We start from the raw sequence: 25971 nt of genomic DNA, 5'->3' as shown, positions 1-25971 counted from the left end.
TACTGGCGCATCGATGTCTGTCATAGGAGAACATACATTCAGACACTTAAATAAAGGAGTCCATCCGGGCACTAAATTAAAAATATATACGGGTGAAGAAATAAGAGTGAAAGGGATATGTCAAGTCCTGGTGCAGTATGGGGATCAGTCTGCAAATTTACCCCTTATAGTAGCAGCTGGGACGGGCCCCAGTTTCATTGGTCGCAACTGGTTCAAAAAGATTAGATTGCAATGGGCCGAGATTTTTCAAATCAGAACGAGAAACTTACAGGAATTGTTACAAAAGTACGCTTCCATCTTCAGTGATGAGATCGGATGGGCTAGAAGCCAAAATCCACATAGACTCTAATGCAACCCCCAGATTTATCAGAGCCAGACCAGTCCCTTACGCTCTATGGGACAAGGTCGAGACCGAAATAAACAGGCTGGAAAAGTTGGGTATCTTACAACCGGTGCAATTTTCCAAATGGGCAGCACCCATAGTACCCGTACTGAAGCCTGACCAAAGTATTTGCTTATGTGGTGACTTTAAGTTAACCGTAAACAGAGTGGCCAAATTTGATAGACACCTGATACCTAAAATTGACGAATTATATTCGAAATTGGCAGGGTGCATCACATATTCAAAACTCGACATGAGCCACGCCTACCAGCAGGTGGACTTGGAAGAAGGCTCTAGGGAATTGGTGATCATCAATACACATCGAGGATTGTATCAATATTCTCGACCACCCTTTGCGGTTTCTTTGGCTTGTGTTATTTTCCCAGCGTACTGTGGAAAATCTGCTTCAGGGACTGCCCCCTGTTGTTGTTTGTCTGGATGATGTCTCAGTCAGTGGACAAACAGACAGAGAACACTTAGCTAATTCGGAGGAGGTGCTGAAGCGCTTCTCCCAAGTGGGGGTGTGCTTGAAGTGAGGAAAATGTAATTTCCAAGCAAAAGAGGGAGCTTACTTGGGCCATAAGGTCAACGCGCAGGGCCTGCAACCCATGGAAGGAAAGGTCAAGGCTATTCACAAGGTACCTGCGCCGAGGAACACTAAAGAACTAAAGGCCTTCTTAGGCATGATAAACTACTATGGGCGATTTCTCCCAAATCTATCAATTGTACTGGCTCTGTTATACACATTGCTTAAGAAAAACCATAGATGTGGCAAGCTCCACACCAGGGGGCATTTCTGAAGATAAAGCAATTGTTAAGATCATTGACCCTACAGGTCCACTTTGACCCAAAGAAAGAATTGATTTTAACTTGCGACGCATCCCCTTATGGAGTATGGGTTGGACTTTCACATCGGATGGTGGATGGCTCTGAACGACCCCTTGCTTATACATCTCACACACTCAGTGCTGCAGAGCGACGATATTCTCAAATTGAGAAGGAAGGCTTCACTGTTGTGTGTGGCGTTCGAAAATTCCATCAATATCTCCACGGTCGCCGTTTTCACATTATATCCGACCACAAGCCTCAGCTGGGATTATTTGGAGAGGATAAGGCAATACCCACCATCGCATCTGCTCGCACCCAGAGGTGGACACTGATATTGGCTGCTTACGAATACACTTTTATTCACCGATCGGGAAACCAGATCACACGTGCTGACACTCTAAACCTCCTCCCCCTGCCAGATAACAACGTGAAGGTTCCAATTCCCCAGGAACTTGACTTAGTACTAAATTTTTTGGATTCCTCTCCTGTCCAGGCCAAACAAACCCATGAGTGGATAAGCTGAGGTCCACTTTTATCTCAAGTCCGGGAGCAGGTCTTGAATGGATGGGCAGGTGAGCCAAAGTCTGACAACATGAAGCCCTATTTCAATCACAGATATGAGCTCACCTGCCAGGATGGCATATTGCTCTGGGCAGCAAGAGTTATCGTGCCCCCCGAGAGGGTGAAGGCCATTACTGGCCAAATTACATAGCGCTCACCCTGGCATTAGTAGGATGAAGATGCTCACGCGCAGCTACTTGTGGTAGCCAGGGATGGATGTGGAAATCGAAACCCTAGTCAAAAGTTGTCTTCAATGCCAGCGGGTACAAAAGCTACACCCACCCCCGCCTTAGCCCCACTGCACCCCTGGGAATGGCCAGGGTGGCCATGGGTATGCCTCCACATCAACTACGTGGGGCCCTTCTTGGGCATGATGTTTCTTTTACTAACAGATGCCTAGTCCAAGTGGATGGATGTCTACAAAGTCCGGTCACTCACAGCTGCTGCTACCATAAACCGCTTGCAACAGAGTTTTGCAGTGCACAGGTTACCAGAGGTGCTCGTGTCAGACAACGGGACTACATTTACCAGCAGGGTGTTTCACAGGTTTACAACCCTCGATGGAATAACTCATATCAAAATCTCACCTTGCCACCCCGCCTTTAATGGTTTGGATGAGCGGGTGGTCCAAACTTTTAAGTCCAGGATGAAAAAAGCTGGAGGGGGATTCCATCAGCACCAGGTTGTCACGGTTCCTGTTCGCATACTGGAGGCTCCACGCGTGGCCATCGTGACCACCGGTATTGCACCCGCTGAATCACTAATGAAGAGACATCTCTGTACCCGTCTAGCTCTTATCAGGCTGAATTTAAGGGGGAGATTGGAGAGTAGCCAAGAGACCCAGAAGGCTAGACATGATGGCCATAATCATGAAGGAAATTTCACAGTGGGCGACGTGGCTCTCGCGAAGAATTTTGGAGATAGGCCCAATTGGCTATTAGTGGAAGTGAGTGCCGTGATAGGACCTCTCTCCTATAATGTGTCGGTAAACAGCCGACTAATTAGACGACACGTGGATTATCTCCAGGGAAGAGAGACAGTCCCAGAAGAAGGAATGCCATCATCATTTGCAATTGAGTCTGCACTGCACGTGGAAGAATTGTCACACGATTTGGAAGCACCGATGGGGCCTGTTGGACCCGAGAGGGTCAAAGATACAAACTTGCCCACTTCCACCGAAGAGCCTGGTGGACAGATGACTCCTGAAAAGGGGGTATCAGGAAAACCAGCCCAGGCCGTTGAGCTACGACGGTCAACATATCTGAGGAAGCCTCCTGAGAGACTTGACTTGTAAATAGTTATTCATGTAAATATTTGGGATGTTGTGATGCTTGTCAATTGTACTTTCAAGTAAAGGGGGAGGGATGTGGTAAAGTGGAGTGCTACCTTTAAGAGAATGTAGTTAGTTGACCATGTGACTGTATTGACCAATCGCTACACAGGACGGGCTTCTTGGGTAACTGTAAGTCTAGAGCTGAAGGTGATTGAGGAATCACACATGGGGCAGAATTTTACCGCCGGCAAGCAGGGGGCGGGGCCCGCTCACCAACACGTAAAATGACGCGGGATGACATCGGGCAGAACCCCCAACGTCATCCTGCCCCATTTAAATTTTCAGGAAGGTGGGGGCGCAGCAAAATCAGCTGTGCGCCCGACGACCTGTCAATGGCCAATTGAGGCCATTGACAGGATCATTTAAACAATTAAAGGACCTGTCCGTCCAACCTTAAGGCTAGTGTCTTGTACAAGTTCAATCAAAGTGGTTGTCAAATCAAGAATGACGAAGTATGTTGGAGCATTTCGCATTTTTTTTTGTGGATTGCTATTGGTCTTAATGTTGTTAGTGATGTAAAAGCAGCCCCCGTGAAATTGTAGTGTTTGAGGGCATCCAGATGTTGGGTGTAAAGAGTGGATGAGATGTCAAATTGGGGCAGGGAGGGATTCTTCAAGAGAGTTGCTCTTCAATAATTTGCTGCCTTACAACTCCAGTAGTATGCTGAGCTTCACTCTTCCTCGTTATCCTCTGCTTCTTTATTCCCGTTTTCATGTTCCTCCTCCTCCAGGGCTTCTACCTTTACATTGTGAAGATGCACAACATGCAGAAGATGAGCCCAAATCTTGAAATTCGCCTAGGGGCCAATATTGAAGGACTCCTCCAGAGCTGTCCACACACCAAAACCTTTGCTTTAAAGTGCCAATAATCCACCCTATCGCAAGTCCCATTCTTGCATGGTTCTCACTGCATCGATGCCCCACATTTGTGTCCAAATTCCTGGCAGGAGTCATGAGCCAGGAGATGAAGGGCTGTCCCTGTTCTTTTAAGAGGCCTCCCCTTTTTAAGAGGTTTCAGGTGGCTGCCAGGAGTGTCTGGCGAGCACCTGACCCAAAATGGCATCAAGGCCACTTCTGCCATCATTTGGGCACATGACACTGCACAGGAAAACTCGTCATTTTTGCAACCATTTTAAGCTTGAGAAAGGGTGCAAAGCTGTCCAATTTCTCTCCCACAGCTACAAGCTCACAAGCAACTATTTGCCATTGTTCATGATATAGTGTGAGGAGGTCTTGCAGCGGATAGCATTCCTGCCTCTGAGCTAGAAGCTTTATGGCCAAGGAAGGTGTGTTTTTATAACGCGGCCAAACAGGTTGATAATCAACCTGCAAACTCAACACATTCCAATGGCAGGTGATAAGAGCTGGTGAGGTTCCTGGTCAGCCATGTGATGGAAAGAGTGTTGGAGCCACTACCATCACTAATCACAGCTCCAGGATATGACATAAATGTAAAAGTGAATGTTGCCACAGCAACTCGGACTCCCTGAATGAACTGTAACATCACCACCATGATATATTGTGCATGGCATTGCATTAAGTTTACTTGCTGGTATGAGGCACCATGCTCCTACCAGAGGCAACATGAACCAATTGAACTGATAAAAAGTACCTGGCATTGCCTAAAGACTCCCGGTATATATTTTTTGCGAGGCCAACAATCGCTGTAATTAAACTGCACTATGTGTATTGCATCGTGGACTTGATAGAAAGTTCAACATAATTCAAAAGAAACTTCTTTAGCCAAAGAATGTGGAATTTGCACAAGTAGTTGAGGGGAAGTTAGATAAGTAAATGAGGGACAAAAGCCTGGAAGGATATGCTCTCCTGCTATTATCACATTCTGCTTTCTGACCTTAATCCACCATCAGCACCTCCTTTAGCCAGTACCACTACCATTAACACCCTTTTGTCCATGACATCCTTGGCAACCTCTCCTTTGCCTCCATCTATCACTGGCCTTCTATCCAGCTTCACTTGCTCCCCCACCCGCCCCGCCTCCTAAACAGTAAAAATGTTATCACATTTTACTTCTCTTTAGCTCTGAAGAAAAGTCATACGGACTCGAAATGTTGACTCTGTTTTTTTCTCTCCACTGTTGCTGTTAGACCTGCTGAGTTTTTCCAGCATTTTCTGTTTTTGTTTTGAAAGGATATGCTGATGATGTGAGATGAAGTAGGGTGTGAGGAGGCTTGTGTGGAACATAAATGCCAGCATAGATCTACTGGGCCCAATGGCCTATTTCTTGTAAATTCAACATAATTCTGTATCATTTCTAATTCTACCTTCTGACATTCAGTAAAAGACAGGCTTACATTTCTATAGCACTTTTCACAACCACAGGACATCTCAAAGCACTTTGCAACCAATGAAGTACTTTTTTGAAGTATAGTAACTGGTGTAATGTAGGAAATGTAGCAGTCAATTTGTGCACAGCAAGCTCCCACAAACAGCGATGTGATAATGACCAGGTAGAGGGATGAACATTGACCAAGGCACCATGGATAAGTCCCCCGCTCCTGTTCAAAATAGGGCCATGGGAATTTTTCCATCCACCTGAGACAGTTTAATATCTGATCAGAAAAACAGCACCTCCAACAGTGCAGCACCCCTCAGTACTGAAGTGGAGTGTGAGCCATGATTTTGCGCTCGAGCCCTGAAGAGTGACGTGAACCCAGAACTTTGTGATTTAGAAGCAAGAGTGCTACCAATCGAGCTACGACTGGCACATAATGGAAGTACGAAGGAAGTGTGAAGAGAATAATGTTTGCAGGTCACTCTTGATTAATAATGTATGCACGTTTTAAAGGTGTGCATCACATTTAATTCTTAAAAGGTTGAAATTAGAAGTGAAAGTCACAGGAAGGCACTTTAATCTGTTCAGCATGTGTCCTAACATGTAATAAATTGGCAGCAATTTAGTCAAGAATCATGTTATAACCTTGTAGCAGACATGTTTAGGTTAAAATTTTTAGCTGATATGCTCCTCCAATGGCTTAATTTGAAGATGTGCTTTCCAGTGGGCTAGTGGAAATCTAGAACTCATTCCCCTTAGGATTCTTTTGAGGCTGCAGGATCAATTCAAAACTTCAAAACTGAGACTGATAGAGACATTAAGAGTAACTCTTTTGAGTCAAAACAATAAACTAAATTAACAATAACAAGGGAGAAATTAAGCACAGCCCCTAATTCAGGTCAGCTGTAAAACCAAGGACAAAGTTTAAAGGAAACTTACAAACATTAAACCAAAATGTGATTAAAGGGGTCAACAAAACACCCCAGTAGAGACATTAAGAGTAATGGAACAAAGGCAGGTATACTGATAAGGATCACCCACGGTCTAATTAAATGGCAGAGCAGGCTCACGGGGCTGAATGGCCTCCTCTTGTTCCTATATACAGTGCAGATGCTGGTCAGACATCGATCGCCCTGAATGTTTGATCGTGCAACGTTTGGCATTACTGTGTTCACTTTCGCAAAACAAAAATATCTGAAGGGGAGAAGTGGAACAGTTTAACCCACATCCCAGTCACAGGTTGGTTAGACTAGAGGTGGGGAGAGTTTCACCGTTGAAATTTGCTGAAAGTAATTTCTCGTAGGAACAAGTCCCTGGGGATGTTTTTTAGATGCTGTCTCTGACTCCTGAATCACCCTATGTATTGCAAAGCCTAAAATGAACTCATTCCTCCTTTATTTTCTTTTTTGTTTATGCCTATGGTTTTTTTACTGGTCGGCGTGTAGAAGGGGTCGTTAGTTACACTTCTGTGCAAGCCAATGGATGTAATTTAATGCCCTCCCCGGTGGTGAGTTTGGTGCCGGGGGTGGGGGTCATTTAATCAGGCAGGAGGGTGGTGGGTGGGCACCCTGCCACCCTGATGAAGTGTGTGGCGAGTAGGTCCGTGGATGGACTTCCCACCCTGCCACCCACTGAGGCCCTTAAGTGGGGCAATTAATGCCGATGGCAGACAGGGATCTCGCCATGTGGGGAGAACGGAAAGCAAAAGCCTGTGCAGGGTTGCTTGCGGGCTCCTGGTTTGGGGGGTGGGGATAGGTGGTGGGGTGGCCTCATTCAAAGGCTCTCAGTGCCTGATTGAGGGACGTGGGATCGGGAAGGTCCTTGTTGCTGACCCCTCTTCCCCACCCCCCTCTCCCTCCACCATGACTCGCACCTCGCGAACCACACTGCCGCCCGTGCCCACCCCCCCACAAAAACCCAGCCGGCTCCCCGCCATCAGTCACCTGCGACTGGGGATCCAGCGACAATCCTTGGCCATGGGGTGGATGCCGGAATGGCAGCTGTCACCTGCTCACCGCTAACTCTGCCGTTCAATTGAGCTGCCAGCTGCTCACTGGTGGGCGGCCATTCCACCGCCGAGGTCCTTGATCCCAAGGGAAGGCCCATCAGTGTCCAGTGAAGTGCCTGAGACTGGGACCTAATTTCATGGGCCTTTCCTAGAAGGGGGCAAGATCCCCGTCACCTCCATTAAATCCAGCCCAAAGAGAGGTGAACCCATTTAATGTACGTTGATTCCTTTAACAGCAGGAACATAATTTCCAACGTTTATAAAAAAAATTAACTATTCCTTCCCAAGTGAAAGACAATGAAGAGAAATTGCAAATGACAGACAGCAAGTAAATATTTTCCCTCTGTCTAAATGCAGTGCATGGAAATGTTTCTCTCTCTTCCGGTAATTCATGCATGTCAAACCTGCTAATTATATCATTTAAACAACAAGAGCTAGCTCTATATATTACCCCTAACAGGGGAAAACATCCCAAAGCGCTTCACAGGAGTGTTATGAAACATAATTTGACACCGAGCCACACAAGGAGACACTGGGGAAGGTGATGAAAGGCTTGGAGGAAGTGACAGGTTTTAAGGAGTGTTCTTAAAGAAAGACAGCGTGGTAAAGGCATGGCTGCCCATGGTGGAATGACCAAAATTGGGCATGTGCAAGGGGGCCAGAATTGGAGGGACGCAGAAATCTCAGAGGGTTGTGGGGGCCTGAAGGAGATTGACAAAGGAATGAAGGGCGAGGCCATGGAGGGCTTTGAAAACAAGGGTGAGAATTTTAAAATAAACCATAATTGAAATTGAGCTGAACAGCAGAAAATGGGATGATAGCAACAGGAGAATATGAGGATGTCTACGGGCCGGGAGCATGAGGACCCTTAACAGAGTAAGGATGCACCAGTTGCCGTTGGTTACCATCAGTTGTGTTGCAAACATTCTATTCAAACCATGTTACATCCTCATAAGAGGAAGGCAATGCTGCTGCTGGTTTGAGTATGTTCTACTGCACTGGTGAAGTATGAATGGTGAATAGTACCTGCCAATCTCAGGGAAAGACAAGGAGTGGTTTTGCATGAAAATATTACTTTAGTAAGTGCGACTGTGGTTGTTTTTCATTTTTATCACTTCCAGGATGCTCCCAGGCAATCTGGCAGGGTTAATCCCTAGGCCTGTGTTGAGTTAACTGATCACAACAAGTAGTCAGCTTTGCACAGTCAGTCTCAACTCTCCTGACCTAATGGCAATTCATTGGCCTCTTCTGGAAAATTCACGGATGGCGATCAGATGAGAGTAGGATTGAATTTGGCTGTGATATCCTGTGTGGCAGCGTACTCTTCTATAACTCACCTTGTAGCCTCCCAGAAATAGTGCAAACTGGAAGAACGTTTTCACATGGAATGAAATAGGCAGATTATTTTCCAAAAATGTCACCAGAGACCACAAAATGAATTCAAGGTTGTAATTTAATCTTGGGAGTTTAGAGGATAGTTAAAATAGTACAACTTTCACTGTCATGGCTCAGTTGGGTGGCACACTTGCCTTGGAGTCAGCAAAGGGTGGTTTCAAGTCCCACCCCAGAGACTGGAGCTCAAGCTCTAGGCTGACACTCCTGTGCAGTGCAGAGGGAGTGCTGCACTGTCGGTGGTGCCATCTTGCGGATGAAACGTTAAACCGAAGAAGCCTGCGCGCTCTCTCGGGTGGACACAAAGATCATACGGCACTGCTTTGAATAAAGGCAGAGGGAGCTCCCCTTAGTGTCCTGGACAACACTAATTCCTTAATCAACATCACAAAAACAGATTATCTGGTCGTTATGACATTGCTGTTTGTGGGACCTTGCTATATGCAAATTGGCTGCTGCATTTCCTACATTACAACAGTGAGCACACTTGAAAAGTAATTAATTGGCTGTAAAGTGATTTGGGACATTCTCTAGTCATGAAAGGTGCTATATAAATGCAACTCTTTCTTCCCCTTATGATGTCATCTGAACCTTCTGATTAGATTACAGACTAGTGTTCACTTCCTAGTAAATAATACTCTCTATTTTAAAAAACAGCTGACAGAGTTTGAACTGATAAGCTTTTATAGAGTAAGCTGTTTAATATATTATCAGTAATGCATTTGTTTTATTTCACTAAAAGAAAGCCAGTCAGACACCAAAAATATTCCTTTCAATCTTTCAGGCATTCCATCAGCCAAACTGCCAAAGCCAACGTATATCATTTTGTTGAGTTTTACTTCAGAGTTCACCCATAATCACTTTGTATTAAAATGTACGTTGAATTGGACAGCATGCAACTTTAATTTTTATTCACTCGCCTTATACTGCATTACATGATTATATTGCTAGCTATTCCATGTCGTGTATTGGTTTGCCTTGTGCTATAACTCCTTTTAGTCTAAAATGCCCTCGAGCATTTTTGTTTTGAATCACTACAAACTATGCAATAGGCAATTGCTCGTATCTGAATTAAAAATCTAAAACAGCTAACAGTCCACAGTGGAGGAATAAACACAGTAACTGACCATCAATTATATTAAAGCGTTCCTTCAATTCACACTTCTCGAGTCAGTTTTCCCACTTGCAAAGTAGTAAGGAAACTCAAACAAGGCAAACGCAGTGACAGACGTTAGACATCACAATAAATCCCATATGCAATGAAGAATGTGAGACAGGGGGTGTCAGGTGTATGCAAGACACAAGGAGTGAACATACACTATTCCAAAATTGGTTTCTTCAGATGAAAGATAGAGAATATAACTGGAATTTTGCTAATAACACCCCCATGGTCTAGACCTCAGTAGTCTTACAGCACCTGGCAGCAGATCTGCTTTTGAGCCTTAGCAACCAAAGGAAATAAAGTATGTGCCCAGTGTGTGGCATCAAGTGATGGGCTAACAAGCAAAGCTTAGTAAACTGTAGGGTGGACCTACCACAAGATCCAACCAATGGTATGGTATGGTCTTTATTTGAGCCTGGATAAGATCAGGAGAGGAGGAAGGGAAGAAGCAGCTATGTCTTCAAGTATTGCTTCTTCTGGTTCAGAAGACGTCCAGCCAAAGATTATCTTTTACAGTCCATGAGAAGCGGGGTTAGTTTCCATGGACTGGACAAATCTTGAGAACTTCTGATTGTCCAAGTGGATGACAAGTCAAGAACCAAGGAACTATAGACTAATTAGGTTGATTTCAGTCATACGCAAAGTGATAAAGTGATCATTAGCGATGCTCTCTATGATCATCTGGATAGTGAAGGTGTTACCAAAGGCATTCAATCCAGTTTCTGATAAATTACTAATTTGATTGAATTTTATGAAGTTACAAGGCTGGTGGACATTAGACATTGTCGACTTAGATTTTCAGAAAGCTTGTGATAAGTTACCTCACAATAGGTTACTCTTTGAGACAGAATTGATGAAAATGGTAGGAGGTTGTTGTGGATGGAGAATTCACCGCATTTCCATAGGCAGAAAGTGGTTACTAACATTTGTAGGTCTGCTTCTAGATTGGTTACCAGTGAAGTTCCAGAGATCAGTGTTGGGACCATTGCTTTTACTATCTTCCTTACTGACCTGCATGGAGATGTTGGGATCTGCAAGTTTATGAACAATATGATGGATTGTCAATGATGTAAAGATCTGTGCAAGTGTTATGACTGAGAATAAATTACTGCAAACAGATCTTGAATCAATGGGAAAATGGATATGTGCTTGGCACTTAGAGGTAAATTAGGAATATGCACCTGGCAGAACAAAATATCAAATATACTTATAACCAACCGAGTACGGAGCTGAAGTCTGTTGAGAAAGAAAAAGATATTGGTGTTATAATAAATAATTCTCTCAAGGTGCACAACCTGTGTCATCAAGGGGTTTCATGAGGGTATTAGCTTGCCTTGTCAGAATGATTCAATACAAAATAAAACAAACTATGTTGTGCTTGTATAAGACATTTTTTAGGTCACACTTAGAATACTGTGTCCCATGTGGTGGGTAATACCAAGGCTTTGTATAAGGTTCTCTGTAGGGCCACAGGAATGATACCCATCGTAAAACGCCTTAGTCACATAGATGGGCATAATAGTGACACGTAGACTCAAATGCCTAAAGATGTTGGAGGCACTTAAAACAGTGAAGGAACTACACTATGGCCTGAACTTTTCGGATGGCGGGGTCTTGTTTCCTGACATCCAAAGAGTCTTTGGGGAACACGCGGACCTTAAAGCAGGGGGCGCAACCTGGGGGCCTCTGATGGAAGTGCCCACCTCCCTTCCCGCCCGACATTTAAATTTGTTGTATTTCCGGTTTCCCCCACAGACGTTCGATCTTCCCACCAGGCTAAAAATTGGGGCTGGGCAGGAAACGGCCCTTAAGTTGCCATTAATTGGCCACTTAAGAGCCTCAACTGGGGCAAGGGTGGGCTTCCCTTCTGAGGCCTTGCCCACCCCAATGTAAAATCGCTGCGTGGTCGGGGTGGGCGCACACCCAGGGGGGAATCCCATCCCTTCAATTTCACGCTCCCCTCTCCCCCAACCCTGGCTAAAATCCCACCGGTGAAAAGGTGTAAAATTCTGGTCTATGTTCATATTGACAGCTTAGTTCAATTAGAGGCGTTGGGGAGGACCAGTAAGACAAGCAATGGCAGAACTGGGTTAGATGTGAGGAGGTGTTTCTCCCTCCAGTGGACAGCAGACCCATCAGACACAGTGAGCGCTGATTCACTGCAGACCTGCACCGGAGAGCTGGAGCAGTGATCGCAACATACAAAGGGTAGGTGGGATACTCCGTCATACTAATCTTGATCGCTGTGGTCTCTTGGGCTAGTTCCGATCACCTAAGAGTGTGTGAGAAATATTTTCCATATTCTCTCCCCCAGAATTGACCTTGGGCTTTTTCTTTAATCATTCTCTGCTACTCTCGAGGGATTACGTGGGTGCTGGTGAGTTGTGCGAGGTGGTATGGGTGGCCAACAAGGGGAGGGGGGGGTGGTAGGATGTGAACTCCAATATTTAAGGCATTGCCACCGAATGGGGCAGGCTCAAAGAATCAGCTGGTCTTTTGCTGTATGTTGGTTCTATATGTCGGCAGTGAGCATCAATGAAACATACAAATAATAGCGTTTCCAGCACAGAGCACATTTAGAGTTAGTGGTCTTACCTCCCATCTACTGAAAAAAATACTGATCATCTGCAACTGTCTGTTTCATCACAGCACCATTCACTTTCAAATCTTTTCCAGGATACAGTGCAATCTATTTAAAGTCTGCATGTACAAGTTATTTTAACTGACTTACCCCCAGGATGCCATCCACTATAAATATTGCCAGAGGGTCAAGCACTATCCAAAGTCCCATTGCCATGATAAACCTTGACAAGAAGGAAGGGAATGAGCCAAATAATACATGACAGATCCATCTGATCATAGCCATAATAAGCATAGCTACATTCAAGGTCAAAGGTCCCAAGGCTACAATGGTCAGCTCCTCGCAAGTATGCAATAGAGAATTCTGGTAGATGAGTTCGACCGTGTGTGGATAAAAATGGAACCTTAAAGGCAAAAAAAAAAAAGAAAAATTAACATGATTACATCTGTGCTTACAATGTCATGACTGCACCCTGTATGGCCCAAATTATACTGTCAGTGGCGAAGGAACGACACTCGCCGTGTACCTCGCCGACAGCAGCTCACAAGTTTTTTGTGGGCTTTTGAGCAGAGACATCCTTTAATCCAGTGTGGCACCCTCTACAGGGGATCCTCTGTGAGCAGGGGGAGCACCAGCAAGGCTCTTCAACCAATCAGGTTGAAGAATCTTCACGGAGCCATACAGAGTTTAAACCAAGAAATATGAAGCAATAAATATAAATTTAAACCATGTAGAGAAAGAGAAATAAAAATTGTTAAAGATATTTGGGATTCAGAGAGAGGTAAAATAGGCAGGCAGAAAATTTTCTTAAAACTATATTTTTATATTTATTGCTTGTAAATCTCTGACACTAATTAACTACTGAAGGAATGAGACTCCACACTTATAAAGTAAAGTTTTCAGAGCCAGGGAAGTTGTTGGTGGAAATTTACCACTTTTCACGCCACTAAAAGTTCGCTTACTATAGAATGAACCAGGCCAAACCTTTTTTGACATTTTTAGTGGGAACCTAATGGTAAAGAACCCCAGGTTCTTGCCAATGCATTGATTTCAGTTCATGCCAATGCATTGATTTCAGTGTCAAGTCAATCAGCGAAGACCGTTACAGCAGACCCTGTGGAAGGCCATGTTGACATGGAGGGTATGTGGGCTTTGGGGGTGGGTACAGAGCATGAGGTGGCATGGGGTTGGCATGGATAGGGCATGGGGAGTATGTGGGCAGGTGAGGAGTGAAGGGCAAGGACTGGAGGGATGATTCATGCTTTAGTCCTTATTTTAAAATTTTGGACACAGTTCTGAATCCTTGAGGCAGGCCTTGCGCCCAGTCCGCCTGCGCACCCGGCATCCTCCTCAGTTCTTCCGGGGCCGCCCGCAAAGACATGTAATCCAGCCTGACCACTGGACTGAAAATCCGACGTCCAGGCAGCCATTTTTAAAGGTTGGGTTCGTGGAGCCGGCAATTCTCGGAACTCTGGCGCACCCGACCCGTGGCCAAATATCCATGCCTATGTCTTCATGGTCACTAAATATTTCAATGGTTCATTATCAGTGAGTAAAGTCATCCTCTAATGTTTAAATGGTGCAGTCGGTTGATGTACCGACACGGGTTTCCACCCACAATAACCCCACGGGCATCAACAAAATAACAAACCGGGCACTTTTCCACATGAAGGAAGGTCAATAATGGGTGGATGGAGTCACCTCAGTCCACTGACATTGCATAGAGGGCTGCTACAAGGCATCGTTAATAGCGGTCTCACCGCAATTTGTCTCTCCCAGCCACAGAATAGGTTCAGGGACCCAGAGGAAAGGAGACGCAAGGGGAAAATTACAAAAAAAAAAGCTGGTAAAAATATAAGTCAAAATCATCAAAATATTGCTGCACTGGAGATTTTTTGGGCTTGGTTATTACATTTCTTATACATGCCTAGGTCAGTTTGATATATAAAGAACAGTAAAATCATTAAAGACCTATTTCCCTTAACAGAGAGGTCAATAAATGGCAAGCAGAAATTGAAAGTAATTGGAAGGATTTGAGGAAAGTTCAGGAAAATTTCTTTCACCCAGAGGATGCCAGGGGTCTGGAACTCTCTGCCCAAAAGGGTGTTAGAGGTGGAAATCCTCACTGCATTTAAAAGGGAATGCAACCTACAAGGCTACATGGACTAAGAGGTGGATTAGGTTCAATTGCCCTTTTTCAACCAGAACAGATATAATGGGCCGAATGGCCTCCTTTTGGGCTTTAAATTTCTATGATTCTATTCTACAATTATGAAAATAAGTTCTGCATTTATCTTATGTGACTTCACCAGAAACAACATTGGTCTATTAAGAGTAATTATCTGAGGCGAGAATGTTGAGAAGATGAAGAATGTTTCTTCACCGGGTCTAACTAATGCTGCCATCTTCAGCAGCAGTGTATTTTATTTACTTGTCTTTTTTTTAAGGACAATCATCTGATGTGATGTCACTAGAAAGGATTTGAAAGTATTTATGATTGCATGTACATAATGCCAAGTTGCCTATGTTACCCACCAGGGCTAAAAATTATGCTGCGAGATGCTATCATACAAATGTGTAATGCGTTTGGCTTAAGTTCCTCTTGACCATGAGAATAAGGAATAGCAGGAGTAGGCCACACAGGCCCTTGAGCCTGCTCCACCGTTCAATAAGATGATGACTGATCTTCTACCTCAACTCACTTTCCTGCCACATCCCTCGATTCCTGTAGCCTTCAAAAATCTATTGATCTTGAATATGTTAAATGGCGCAGTGGGCTGATGTGCCCACACAGGTTTCCACCCACAATAACCCCACGGGCATCAAGAAAATAACAAACTGGGCACTTTTCCACATGAAGGTCAATAATGGGTGGATGGAGTCGCCTCAGTTCACTGACGTTGCATAGAGGGCTGCTACAAGGCATCGTTAATAGCGTTCTCACCGCAATTTGTCTCTCCCAGCCACAGAATAGGTTCAGGGACCCAGAGGAAAGGAGACGCAAGGGGAAAATTACAAAAAGCAAAGTGGATAAAAATGTAAGTAAAAGGGCATCAAAATATCAAACTTAAGACAAACGCATTACACATTTGTATGATAGTATCTCACAGCATCATTTTTAGCCCTGTTGGTTGACATATTCAGTTTGGCTTGGCTTTATATACATGTAATCATAAAAACTTTCAAATCCTTTCTAATAACATCACATCAGGTGACTGGCCAAAAAAAAAAATGATAAGTAAATAAAGGGCATTGGGTAGAATTTTCCCCCCGTCGGGAGGGTTGTGTGGGGGTGGGCGCCTACGGGGTCGGGCGCGGGCGGGTGCAGGCCCAATTGGCACCCCCGAACGGGTTCGCGCCGCCATTTTAGGTGGGTGGGCCAAGTAAGGCCCGCCCAGCGTGACGTGCACCCGGAAGCACTGAGCACTCCCTGTGCGGGCGGAGGGGGGGAGGGGGGGAGGGGAGGAGTTCCCCAAGTCGGGAATGCACTCTTTCGCGCATGCGGGTGCGCATTTCCGGGTTTCACCTGCGCGCAAAAGAGCGCAGAAATCTCCCTGAGGCACAGAGGAGATGCCTCAGAGGAGATGAGGCACAGAGGTGCCTCAGGGAGATTAGTTTTAAGTTTTAACAGTTCAATAAAGTGTTGAAAAATCTTTATGACATGTCCCCTCATGTGGAACTGTCACATGAGCTGGGACATGTGCATTAATTTCAAAGAAAATTTTTGAGAAAATTTAAAATCACTCGTGAAACCTCACACCGCCCGTGGATGAAAAACGCAAAAGGCCGGCTGGGCTCTTCGCCTGCCCGCCAGCCTGAAGGTTGGATGGGCAGCTCCGTTAATTATTTTAATTGTTAGTTAAATGGCCTTAATAGGCCTTTGTCAGTTCAGCGGGCGTGGGGCCAACTTGCCGAGCCAAAGATTCTCCCCACTGTTGCCGAAGATGGCAGCATTCGTTAGATCTGGTGAAGAAACATTCTTCATCTTCTCAAAACTCTCGCTTCAGATAATGACCCTGAATAGATCAATGTTGTTTCCGGTGAGGTCCATGTAAAGTAAATGCAGAGCTTACTTTTGTAATCGTAGAGTAGAATCATGGAAATTTTGAATATATGCAATGACTGCATGATGCATCCCGCAGTCCTCGGTGTCAGAAAATTCCAAAGATTCTCAGCCCTCTGAAAGGAGAAGAAACTTCTCCTCATCTCAGTCCTAAATGGCCGCCCCCTTATCCTGAGACTGTGTCCCCTAATTCCAGACCCTCCAGTAGAGGAAACTATATTTTAATGGAGTCAGTAAACAGATTTCTGGCTGTGCTAAAAATTAAGGATGAAGGTCTGAAGAATAGTCTAAGCATTTCTACAGTAGCACGGCATGGCGCGCGTTGCTTCTCTTTTTAATTGAAGGGGAAATAAGTCTGTGAAAGTGTGTTTCAGAAACCTTTTCTCTTTATGTAAGAGGGCAGAGAAACCAGAATGAGCTGTGCATCATCTGTATTCCAATGTCACGGGGCAGTGACAGGATGATACATTTCAATGGGGTTTATGCCATGGCGTCACATATTTGAAAATAAATTAAGACACTTTTTCATGAAGACAGTTCCCTTTTGCAATAGCTATTTAAAGGCTTGAACGCTACATTCTGGAAAGGCAGAAAGAGAAGATAAGGGGTATATATGGTTGACGGATGAAAATCTTGTTTTGGAGCAATTTTAAACAAAAGCTATAAGATGCACACAGTTTAGGATTGGTGATATGCCATTAACTAGACGGCATACATCACACAAACAAGTAACCATCGTCCTCAAAATCCTACTAAAGCTTCACAGTTACTTTCTGAGCTACCTGCAATTGCGAGACAGTTGATTATTCAACATGGTTCAAAGATAAATAAGAGTTCTCAGTATAGACTCTTCAAGAGGTCACTGTGGTATAATAAATACATAAAATTGATTCCCTGTGTCATTTTTTTACACAAACTCATTTGTCATGTCATTTTGATTCCTTTGATAAAGAGCAATAAACTAGTTACAGAAGATGCAAAAGTTTGCTTTGAGCTGCTTCCTGGCATCTCATACATAAATATCAAGGCCAGCGAGCCTACTTGTTGACGGGGACGCCAATCGCCTGGAGGTAGAGCCACTGGCTGCAGTAATGCAGGTAAAGGCACACAAACCAGTTCAAAGCTACAAGCAGCATAATGAGCCAGGCCTCTGATGGGCACCATTGTGAAACTCCGAGCCCCTCCAGGAACATCCGACCGACAAACCGGGCGTGTGTGGCAAGAGTTTTCACTGCTTGGTCAGGGGAAGAATTTGACCTGGAAAATTACAAAGACAATTCGTCATTTAACTGCAGTCAAGCAAACTAAGGAAAACATCCAAGAGTTCTTATGCTTTACTGGAATTACAGAAGCGATGACTCCTTTATTTTTTCTTCTCATTTCTTTTTTTTTCCCTTCTCTGTAATGTGAGATATTCCAAAATGGAAAACATGAGCCGGTCTTACACTGGCGAAGGAATTTGTGCAATAGTTTGAAAACTGAAGACTCTTGGATAAACATACCCTACTTACTGAATGCACAGAGAGGCCTTGATTAAGCGCTTCCTACCTCTGAAGGTGCTCATGTGTTACATCTCCTTCTATCCTGCGCATCTAGACATTCACTGGGTTAGGAATTGAACATTTTTTGAGCATGAAAGAGTCACAAAAATGAGGGACCAATGTCTTTGCTGAAAGAATGTCTGAAAGACTTGTAACTCGATGCTGGGTACAGCCATTATGCAGGTGTCCCTGTGGCTGCATAAGACCAGCATTAGGTCCCTGACTTTGTGGGCTGAATTTTTAGCTCGTCGGGAGGGCGAGCGCCTGACCCAACCGTGCGTACAATGACGCGCGATGACATCGGGCGACGTTCCCGACATCATCGAGCACTCGCGGGATATTTCGGTCGGCGGGCGCAGGCCGGAGTCAACAGTGCACCCACCGGCAATTAAAAGGCCTATTAAGGCCTTGAAACAGTAATTCAAAGAAACTTTTCACTGCCAGTCCAACCTTGCAGTTGGCGGGCAGGCGAAAAGGCCAAGCGGCCTTTGCATTTTTTTTGGAAACCTCATCCACGGGCGGGATGATGTTTCCACCAGCAAATAAAAATGTTTAACTTTAATTAATAACATGTCCTCGCTCATGTGGCAGAGTCACATGAGGGGACATGTTTTATAACATTTTTAACGTCTTTATTGTTTTATTTTGAAAACAGTTCAAGCGCTCAATCGCACGAAGTTCGTGCTAGCCCTCCTCCCCCTACCCCCCAACACAGGCAGCGCTGGGCGCTACCACTCACATTTCACTCTGGGCAGGCCTTAAATGGCCCGTCAGCGTGAAATCACAGTCTGGCCCTGGTCGCGGGCAGTGGTCGGCTTCCCGACCACCCCCACCCGTCCCCACCGAGCCCGCCCGACAAGGGCAAAATTCTGCCCTGTCTGTTTTCACCACAGCCTTAGGGGGTCTGTTGACATCATCGTGCTTCTTTTCCAGCTTTCTTCAAGCCTCCCTCAGTCCACATCTCAATGTTATCCACCCCTCCAATTTTTCTTCTTCCACTTCTGTTTTTACGCTCAATTTCTCCTTCAATCGTTGCCAGGACAAGGCAGTCGGATCTTTGTTCCCTATGTCCATACTTGACTATCTTTCTAACTGTACTTACCATCTCTTTTGATTCCTTGAGCTAACCCATTCCTTTGTCTTTCTGATTCTGAGCACCCTCCACTATACCCACATTTCAAAAGCTGTTCTCCTCCTCTCATCCCCTTTCTTCAGAATTCAGCTCTCACATCCATAGAATGCAACTCTCCACACCAGTGACTCCACTAGACTTTCTGCATGCTGATTCTTTTGGACTTCCAGAAGCTGGTTAAGTCACTAGTCACGCCTCTTGCCATAGCTAATCTAACCTAGATTTCATTCTTGGTTGTAACTTTGGTGCTTATCATCAAACCAAGGTACATGAAATTGCCTCTATCTCAGTGCTTCCAATCTTGACTTTTGCATGACCTTGCCTTCCTGATGTTGATGCTAAATTTAATATTGTGCAGCAGAACAGCAGCCACGCCTGTTCCACTTAGGATTCTTAGGCAGTTGCTCGGCAACCACTAAAAATTGTTACTTTTCGCAAGTAGCAATGCTGCTTCTGCCACCACCATCCATTGGCTGGGCCTCCATTGCCTTCCAACCTCTCGCCCAGTACTTAGCTTTGGGCCCCTGCCAGTGAGATAAGCAGCCCCAATATTCAATTCTTCAACTGCTAAACTGCCTAGGAAGATGGAACAGTAACCAGCATCTCGCCCAAATTAATGTTGAGTCACCTGACTGTCAAGAATCATTTCAGCATAGGACGTTGGTTCCTCAAGTTGACCCAATGCTCAATCTTGGGCTAACCTTGGGCCCCGCCCCGGTTTCTCCCGGTCATCTTCTCATTCAACATCGGACACCAGCCAAGTTATGACCCACAGCCTCCAAAGATTCTTATGCCAGGAAATTTTTTGGCATTCCCCCAGTTGGCTGGCATAACTTCGATGGAAGGTCAGCAGAAGCTCCTTTCATCACGAATCCTAGAGTTGGCGCCGAAGTTACATTGACCAATCAGGAGAACCCTCTCCAAGAAAATTCCAATCATCGGACTCTATCTCTGAAAGGATGAGGGCATTTTACAATTTACTGCTGCATCTTCATAGTGATAAATTTTCCAATTTCTTGCAATGAATCAGTTGTAAAAACAGATGATCCTTTGTGTTTTTGCAATTATTGTGACGCAAAAATGTCTTCCTGTGCTTGACCCTGATTAAAATTTCATTTTGTTTATTAAACTTGGGGGCAAAGGTACCCAACCTCATTGAATTATTCCAGGTTTTAAAGCTGTATACTGGTTAAAGTGAATTAAACCACATCTGACCATACAATCTGATCCTCTGGAAACTGGATAATACTACAGCAAAGATTTTTGTTTTACTTACTCGTTCACGGGGTGTGGGCGTTGCTGGCTAGGCCAGCATTTATTGCCCATCCCTAATTGCCCTTGAAGAAGCTGCCTTCTTCATCCGTTGCAGTCCATGCGGTGTAGGTACAGCCACAGTGCTGTTAGGTAGGGAGTTTCAGGATTTTGACCCAGTGACAGTAAAGGACGGATAATATAGGGCAGAATTTTACCCTTGGCTTGCGGGCACGTGACCGACATGCCCATGCATGAAATAAAGTGTGTTGACGTTGGACGATCATCCCAACGTCAATATGCACTCTGGCGATAGGTTGGTGGAGGTGCGCCGGAGCTGGCAGAGTCCCCGCCAACAAGTAAAAGGCTTATTAAGGCCATTAAGTTAACAATTGCCCTGAATTTTTCACTGCCCGTTCAACCTAACAGCTAACAGGCAGGCAAAAAGGCCAAGCTGCCTTTGCATTTTTTAGGAAACCTCATCCACGGGCGGGATGAGGTTTCCAAAAGCAAATGAAAATAAAATAAAAATTTAGCACTTGAATTAAAAATGTGTGACAGAGTCACATGAGGGGACATGTTTTATGACATTTTTATTTTGTGCATTAGCTTTTTTAAACATCTCCCTGAGGCAGCTCTGTACCTCAGCGAGATTATGAAGGGCTCTTTCACACGCATGCGTGAAGTTTGCGCCAGGCCCGCTCGCGTAAAATCGCAGTGTGGTGCCGATCGCAGGCAGCGGTCAGCTTCCCAACTGCCCCGCCCCGCCTCCGCCGAGCACCCCAGCCAACGGCAAAAATCCTGCCTATAGTTCCAGGTCAGGATGGTATGTGGCTTAGAGGAGAATTTGCAGTTGGAGGCGTTCCCATGCATCTGTTGCCCTTGTTCTTCTAAGTGGTAGAGGTTGTGGGTTTGGAAGATGCTGTCGAAGGAGCCTTGGTCAGTTGTTGCAGTGCATCTTGTAGATGGTACGCACTGCTGCTGCTGTGGGTCAGTGGCGGAGGGAGTGAATGTTTAATGGGGTACTGATCAAGTGAGCTGATTTTTCCTGAGCTTCTTGTAGCCTGGAGCGGCACTCTTCCAGGCAAGTGGAGAGTACTCCATCACTCTCCTGACTTGTGCATTATAGGTAGTGGGCAGACTTTGGGGAGTCAGGAGATGAGTTACTCGCTGCAGGATTCCCAGCCTCTGACCTGCTCTGTAGCCACAGTATTTATATGGCTGGTCCAGTTCCATTTCTGGTCAATGGTAATCCCCCTATGATGTTGATAGACAGGGATTCAGTGATGGTAGTGCCATTGAATGTCAAGGGGATGTGGTTATTGCCTGGCACTTGTGCTCCCTTTAAAGATAATCTACAAAATCACACATTACCAGGGGAACATTTTTCATAGAAGCAGGTCAAGTTATTATGTTGTCAGTGTGATAATATTAAGATGTGCAGGAGGCTGTCCTTAGAGCACATTTGACCATGTAACTTTAAAACACATTGGCTGACAATTCCTATTGCAGGAGTGAGCATTAATGTGTACTGTGAACTAAGAGGTATGGGCCTTGCACTGTGCATATAATATTTTTATGAATCATCACAGAGAACAATATTATTAATTAAATAGACTCTTGCAATTCAGGCAGGTTCCTTCAGTAACTTTAGATAATATGAAATTAAATATACTCAATTGCAGCTTTTAAATCATTTTGAAGATTGAAATTATTAATTGCACTTATTCTGTTACAGATCAGCAAGTTTATAAATCAACTCTGAGGAAGACTTCCAAATGCTCATGTGAATTTTTACCATATTATTTTAATACTACCACTTCCCCACATAGCTGTTAAACTACTATATGAATTAATTTATTATGCTGAACATTTCATTCACTGCCACTGAATAAGATATGCGTAGAACGTATTTTATCAGGATGCATTGCACATAACTAAAATTTGCCCGCTTGCAGTCAGCATGGTTACCAGGCACATACATGTCTACGTGGTGGATAATAATCCTAGCCCCTTTTTTGGGACCATCCCAGATCAGGTGTACTTCTCAGCTGATCATCCTCAACGTAAGGTTGAGAAAGACAGATCCTAAATCGCTGAATAGACCTGAAGGACTGACTTAACTCTTCCTAGAGGAAAGGAACCAGCTGAGAATATTACTGTCCACTCGATAACCTTTTTCACAAGTTTCAGCCAGATTATAATAAGCCGGATATTGTGAGGGTCCATAATCTCCTCAGTGATGTACCTCCCCACCCAACGGTGCACAGAGGCGGGTTCACGAGTTAGCGATTCAGGAGACTATGTGAGATTAAATAAACTCTAAAATATATGGAAGTTTATTAAAGAACCAAACATGCAATTCATAAGTGGTGAGGCAGTCAATCGCAACATTAATAGTTCTAGGAAAAAGTAGAGAATACAATCTTATTTCTAGTTGCTTGGTAGTACAGAACTTGAGTATTGCCGTAAAAAGAGACATGTCAAAGCTTTTCATCTTGCACTCATCAGGACACTTCCCAAAAATGCAATGGGAAAGCGACCAATTTATACTGTATGAGAAGAGAGTGCTGATTGGTTGGCAAGAGGACTCTGATTGGTAGAGGCGTTGCCATGGAGAATGCATTAATTGATGGTGACTGACAGTTAACTGCCAAGCATTGTTTGAAATTTAAACCAGACAGCTTGTAACATATATTAATACACAGGGCCCTGTTCTTTGCAAACAGAAAGAATACGTACACACATTGCACCTGTTTCAGCCAAACGAAATAAGTGATAGCCATTCGCTGACTCATTCCTCAGGGCTATGCCTTGGCCAATCAGGGTCAAGCTGCCTCGTTTAAATTTCAAACAAAAGGTTTGAAAAGTCAGAAGTCACCCTTTATGGTTCTGAGATGAAGCAAGCCCCTTTACTCAGGGGCCCATGGCCCGTGCAGTATTAACTGTGTTAACCTTTTAGAAAAAATGAACCCTTTTTTAATTTTTTAAAGCTCTTATTCATAGGAAAATAACTCTTTTGGATGGATTCCTTCTCAGCTACAATGTGCAGTGAATTCTTTGCTCCACTGACGTAACAAGATGGTTTGTTCAGAGTTGAAAGCAGCACCCTTCATTGCTTAGAAGTGACACCGGGTGGAATTGAATCCAGCCCATGAGGGGCAGTCAACATGGCAGCCTGGCCCGCTAAATCACGTGGGAGGCTGCGCGTCAGTCTGCCGGCAGCCAGAAAACCTCCTGCCGCTGAGCTGGGGGGCAGGAGAGGCCAATGCGCGCAAACTCGCCCGCTAACAGCGGAATGTCAATTAGGCTCATTAACTGCCGACACGTGACTCCAGGCCTACTGACTCTTAACTGTCATCAAATGATGGGCGACAAATATTGGCTTTGCCAGCGGCGCCCATACCCCATTAACAAGTGAAATGAAAGGTCACAACAGAGTCCAGGCCCAAAATACTGGTCTCGTCAGCAGCACAACAACTTAGCATGATCATTCAGATGGGCTTATAATGTAATGGTTACTGCTCAGAAATTAGGCCACTTGCAGGTGCAGCCGTTACAAAGCAGTCATATTGAGGCAGTTATTTAAAAATAATATCCCTAGTCCCTTCAATATGGAAAAAAAAACTAATTCTGCAAAGATAATTAAGGCATACATCTGTCTTCTTTCTCACTAATGTGTCTGCTCCTGTTTTTTCTCTTCCCTGCAATTTCTCTAGCAGAAACTGTCACAAACTAGTCACAAAATCTATTACAAGGCGTTCCTGCACACTTTCTATCCCATTCGCCATTAGACTTGCCAACCCTCTAGGATTGTCCGACAGTCTCCAGGAATTTAAGACTAATCTTTTGGACTCCATTATGAGTAATCCAGGAAATAAATCATTGAAGGGCGGGGGGGAATTAAAAAGTTATGTTTTTTCTCGTTTTTTGAACACTTTCATTGATTGGAAACTGGGATAAAGACTGTTTGATAGAATAAGGCGGTTGGAGGCTATGTGACGAAACCTCCAGGAAAATGTTGAACCAAAGTTGGCAATTCTATCTACAGCCTATTATTTTAGCAATTTTCTTGCAAAATGGACTTATTCTCTTTCACTCAAGGCAGGTCCTTGGCTCATTGTCTGTTGATGTTGTTTTTTTGTCAGTGGTGGTTGCCATCACCTTCCACTCTCCGGGCAGAGCGTGGAGGTAGGTTTCCAGTCAACTCGAACACACACTGTTGGTGTTACTCTGAGCCACACACTAGCTAATGGTGCTAATCAGTCCCCCTATCTTTGAGTTGCTGTGACAGCATGCACTTTCACTCGCATGTTGTAGTCTAGAGCTATAAACAGCAACATTCTTTACATCACATGGCTTACCAGGAATCTCTCCTGCTCTTACCACCTGCCATTGGCATGTGTTGGAAGGATTTACAGGTTGATACTCAACTTGTTGGCCATGTTATCAACACACCTTCCATCAAGTCCTGGAGTGGGATTTGAACCCAGAGCTTCTGGCTCAGTGGCAGGGACACTACCCACTGCGTCACAGGACCCTATCTTTGAGTACCCACCTTGAAATAAGCAGGGAATGTTTTTGGGGAATTTCTTGCTCGTGTCTAACATTTTTTTTAAGCTATATACCAACTGATCAATGCTTCTAGAAGATTGAAGGACACACTGATTTATAAAGACTGGAGAATTATACCTTATACCTCGCAATGCATTTAACTACGAAAGGACAGCTGTGTAAAATGTATTATCCTCATGAGCCAGCAAGGTGTATTTGCTGTTCCTTGTTTAAGGTTAATTCATGGTTAATGAGTCATAATAAATGCTCAGGCCAATGCTGAGATCAAACTGGCTTTTTTTTTTGCACTGATCAAGGTGACGGAGTTATAGTGGCTAAGGACATTTTACATTGCATTTCCAGTGTCGGCATCAAGCAGTCAAGTACTGCACAGCTAAATGCAGAGTAGCGTCACCTCTATTCAGCAACAACCTCATTAGGGCATCCTCTACTGCATCAATGTCCTGGTGACATTGCCCATACGCAGTTGCTTTGAACTGGAGCTTCATGCTCATTAGCCACTGGATGAAGTCTGCCCGAACCTTTTTCACAAAGCAGACTGACTGTCACGAAACAGAATTCATTCATTTATGCCACCAGCCTGGATTAAATTTGAAGCCATCTCCTAGAGGTGAAAAGTGGGTGCCTGGACAACACTGCTACTCCCCGTATTCTTTGTAAGGGGTGCACAGAAGTTTGCTTGTGTGACAGTGTGTCACCTGAAATGTGCAGGCACTGATAAGCACTGGATGCTAGATATAGAGTTGAAGGCAAGGGTTGTCCACAGCTACAGCAAGGGTAGAAGATGGGCCAGATTTGGACCAGGGCAGTCAGACATAATTCAATCCCCATTTTAAAGTCAAATATTCAAAGTGATACGCAGTTTTA

General features: G+C 44.5%; 1 protein-coding gene across 6 annotated transcripts in view; it reads right to left on the bottom strand.

The window, feature by feature from the left end:
* Positions 1-25971, bottom strand: part of ofcc1 (orofacial cleft 1 candidate 1) — a 322374-nt gene that overhangs the window by 131592 nt on the left and 164811 nt on the right. For 5 of the 6 annotated variants that reach the window (XM_078539931.1, XM_078539934.1, XM_078539936.1 and 2 more), the window contains 2 exons: positions 17647-17862; positions 12693-12945 (listed from right to left, as the gene is read on the bottom strand). In XM_078539931.1, the coding sequence (XP_078396057.1) occupies positions 12693-12945; positions 17647-17862 (469 nt within the window). The remainder of the gene's footprint in view (positions 1-12692; positions 12946-17646; positions 17863-25971) is intronic. The other variant, XM_078539933.1, reaches the window with a different exon arrangement.

The sequence above is a fragment of the Cetorhinus maximus genome, chromosome 4, assembly GCF_964194155.1.
Source record: "Cetorhinus maximus chromosome 4, sCetMax3.hap1.1, whole genome shotgun sequence".
NCBI lineage: Eukaryota > Metazoa > Chordata > Chondrichthyes > Lamniformes > Cetorhinidae > Cetorhinus > Cetorhinus maximus.
This window is presented reverse-complemented; position numbering and strand designations above follow the sequence as displayed.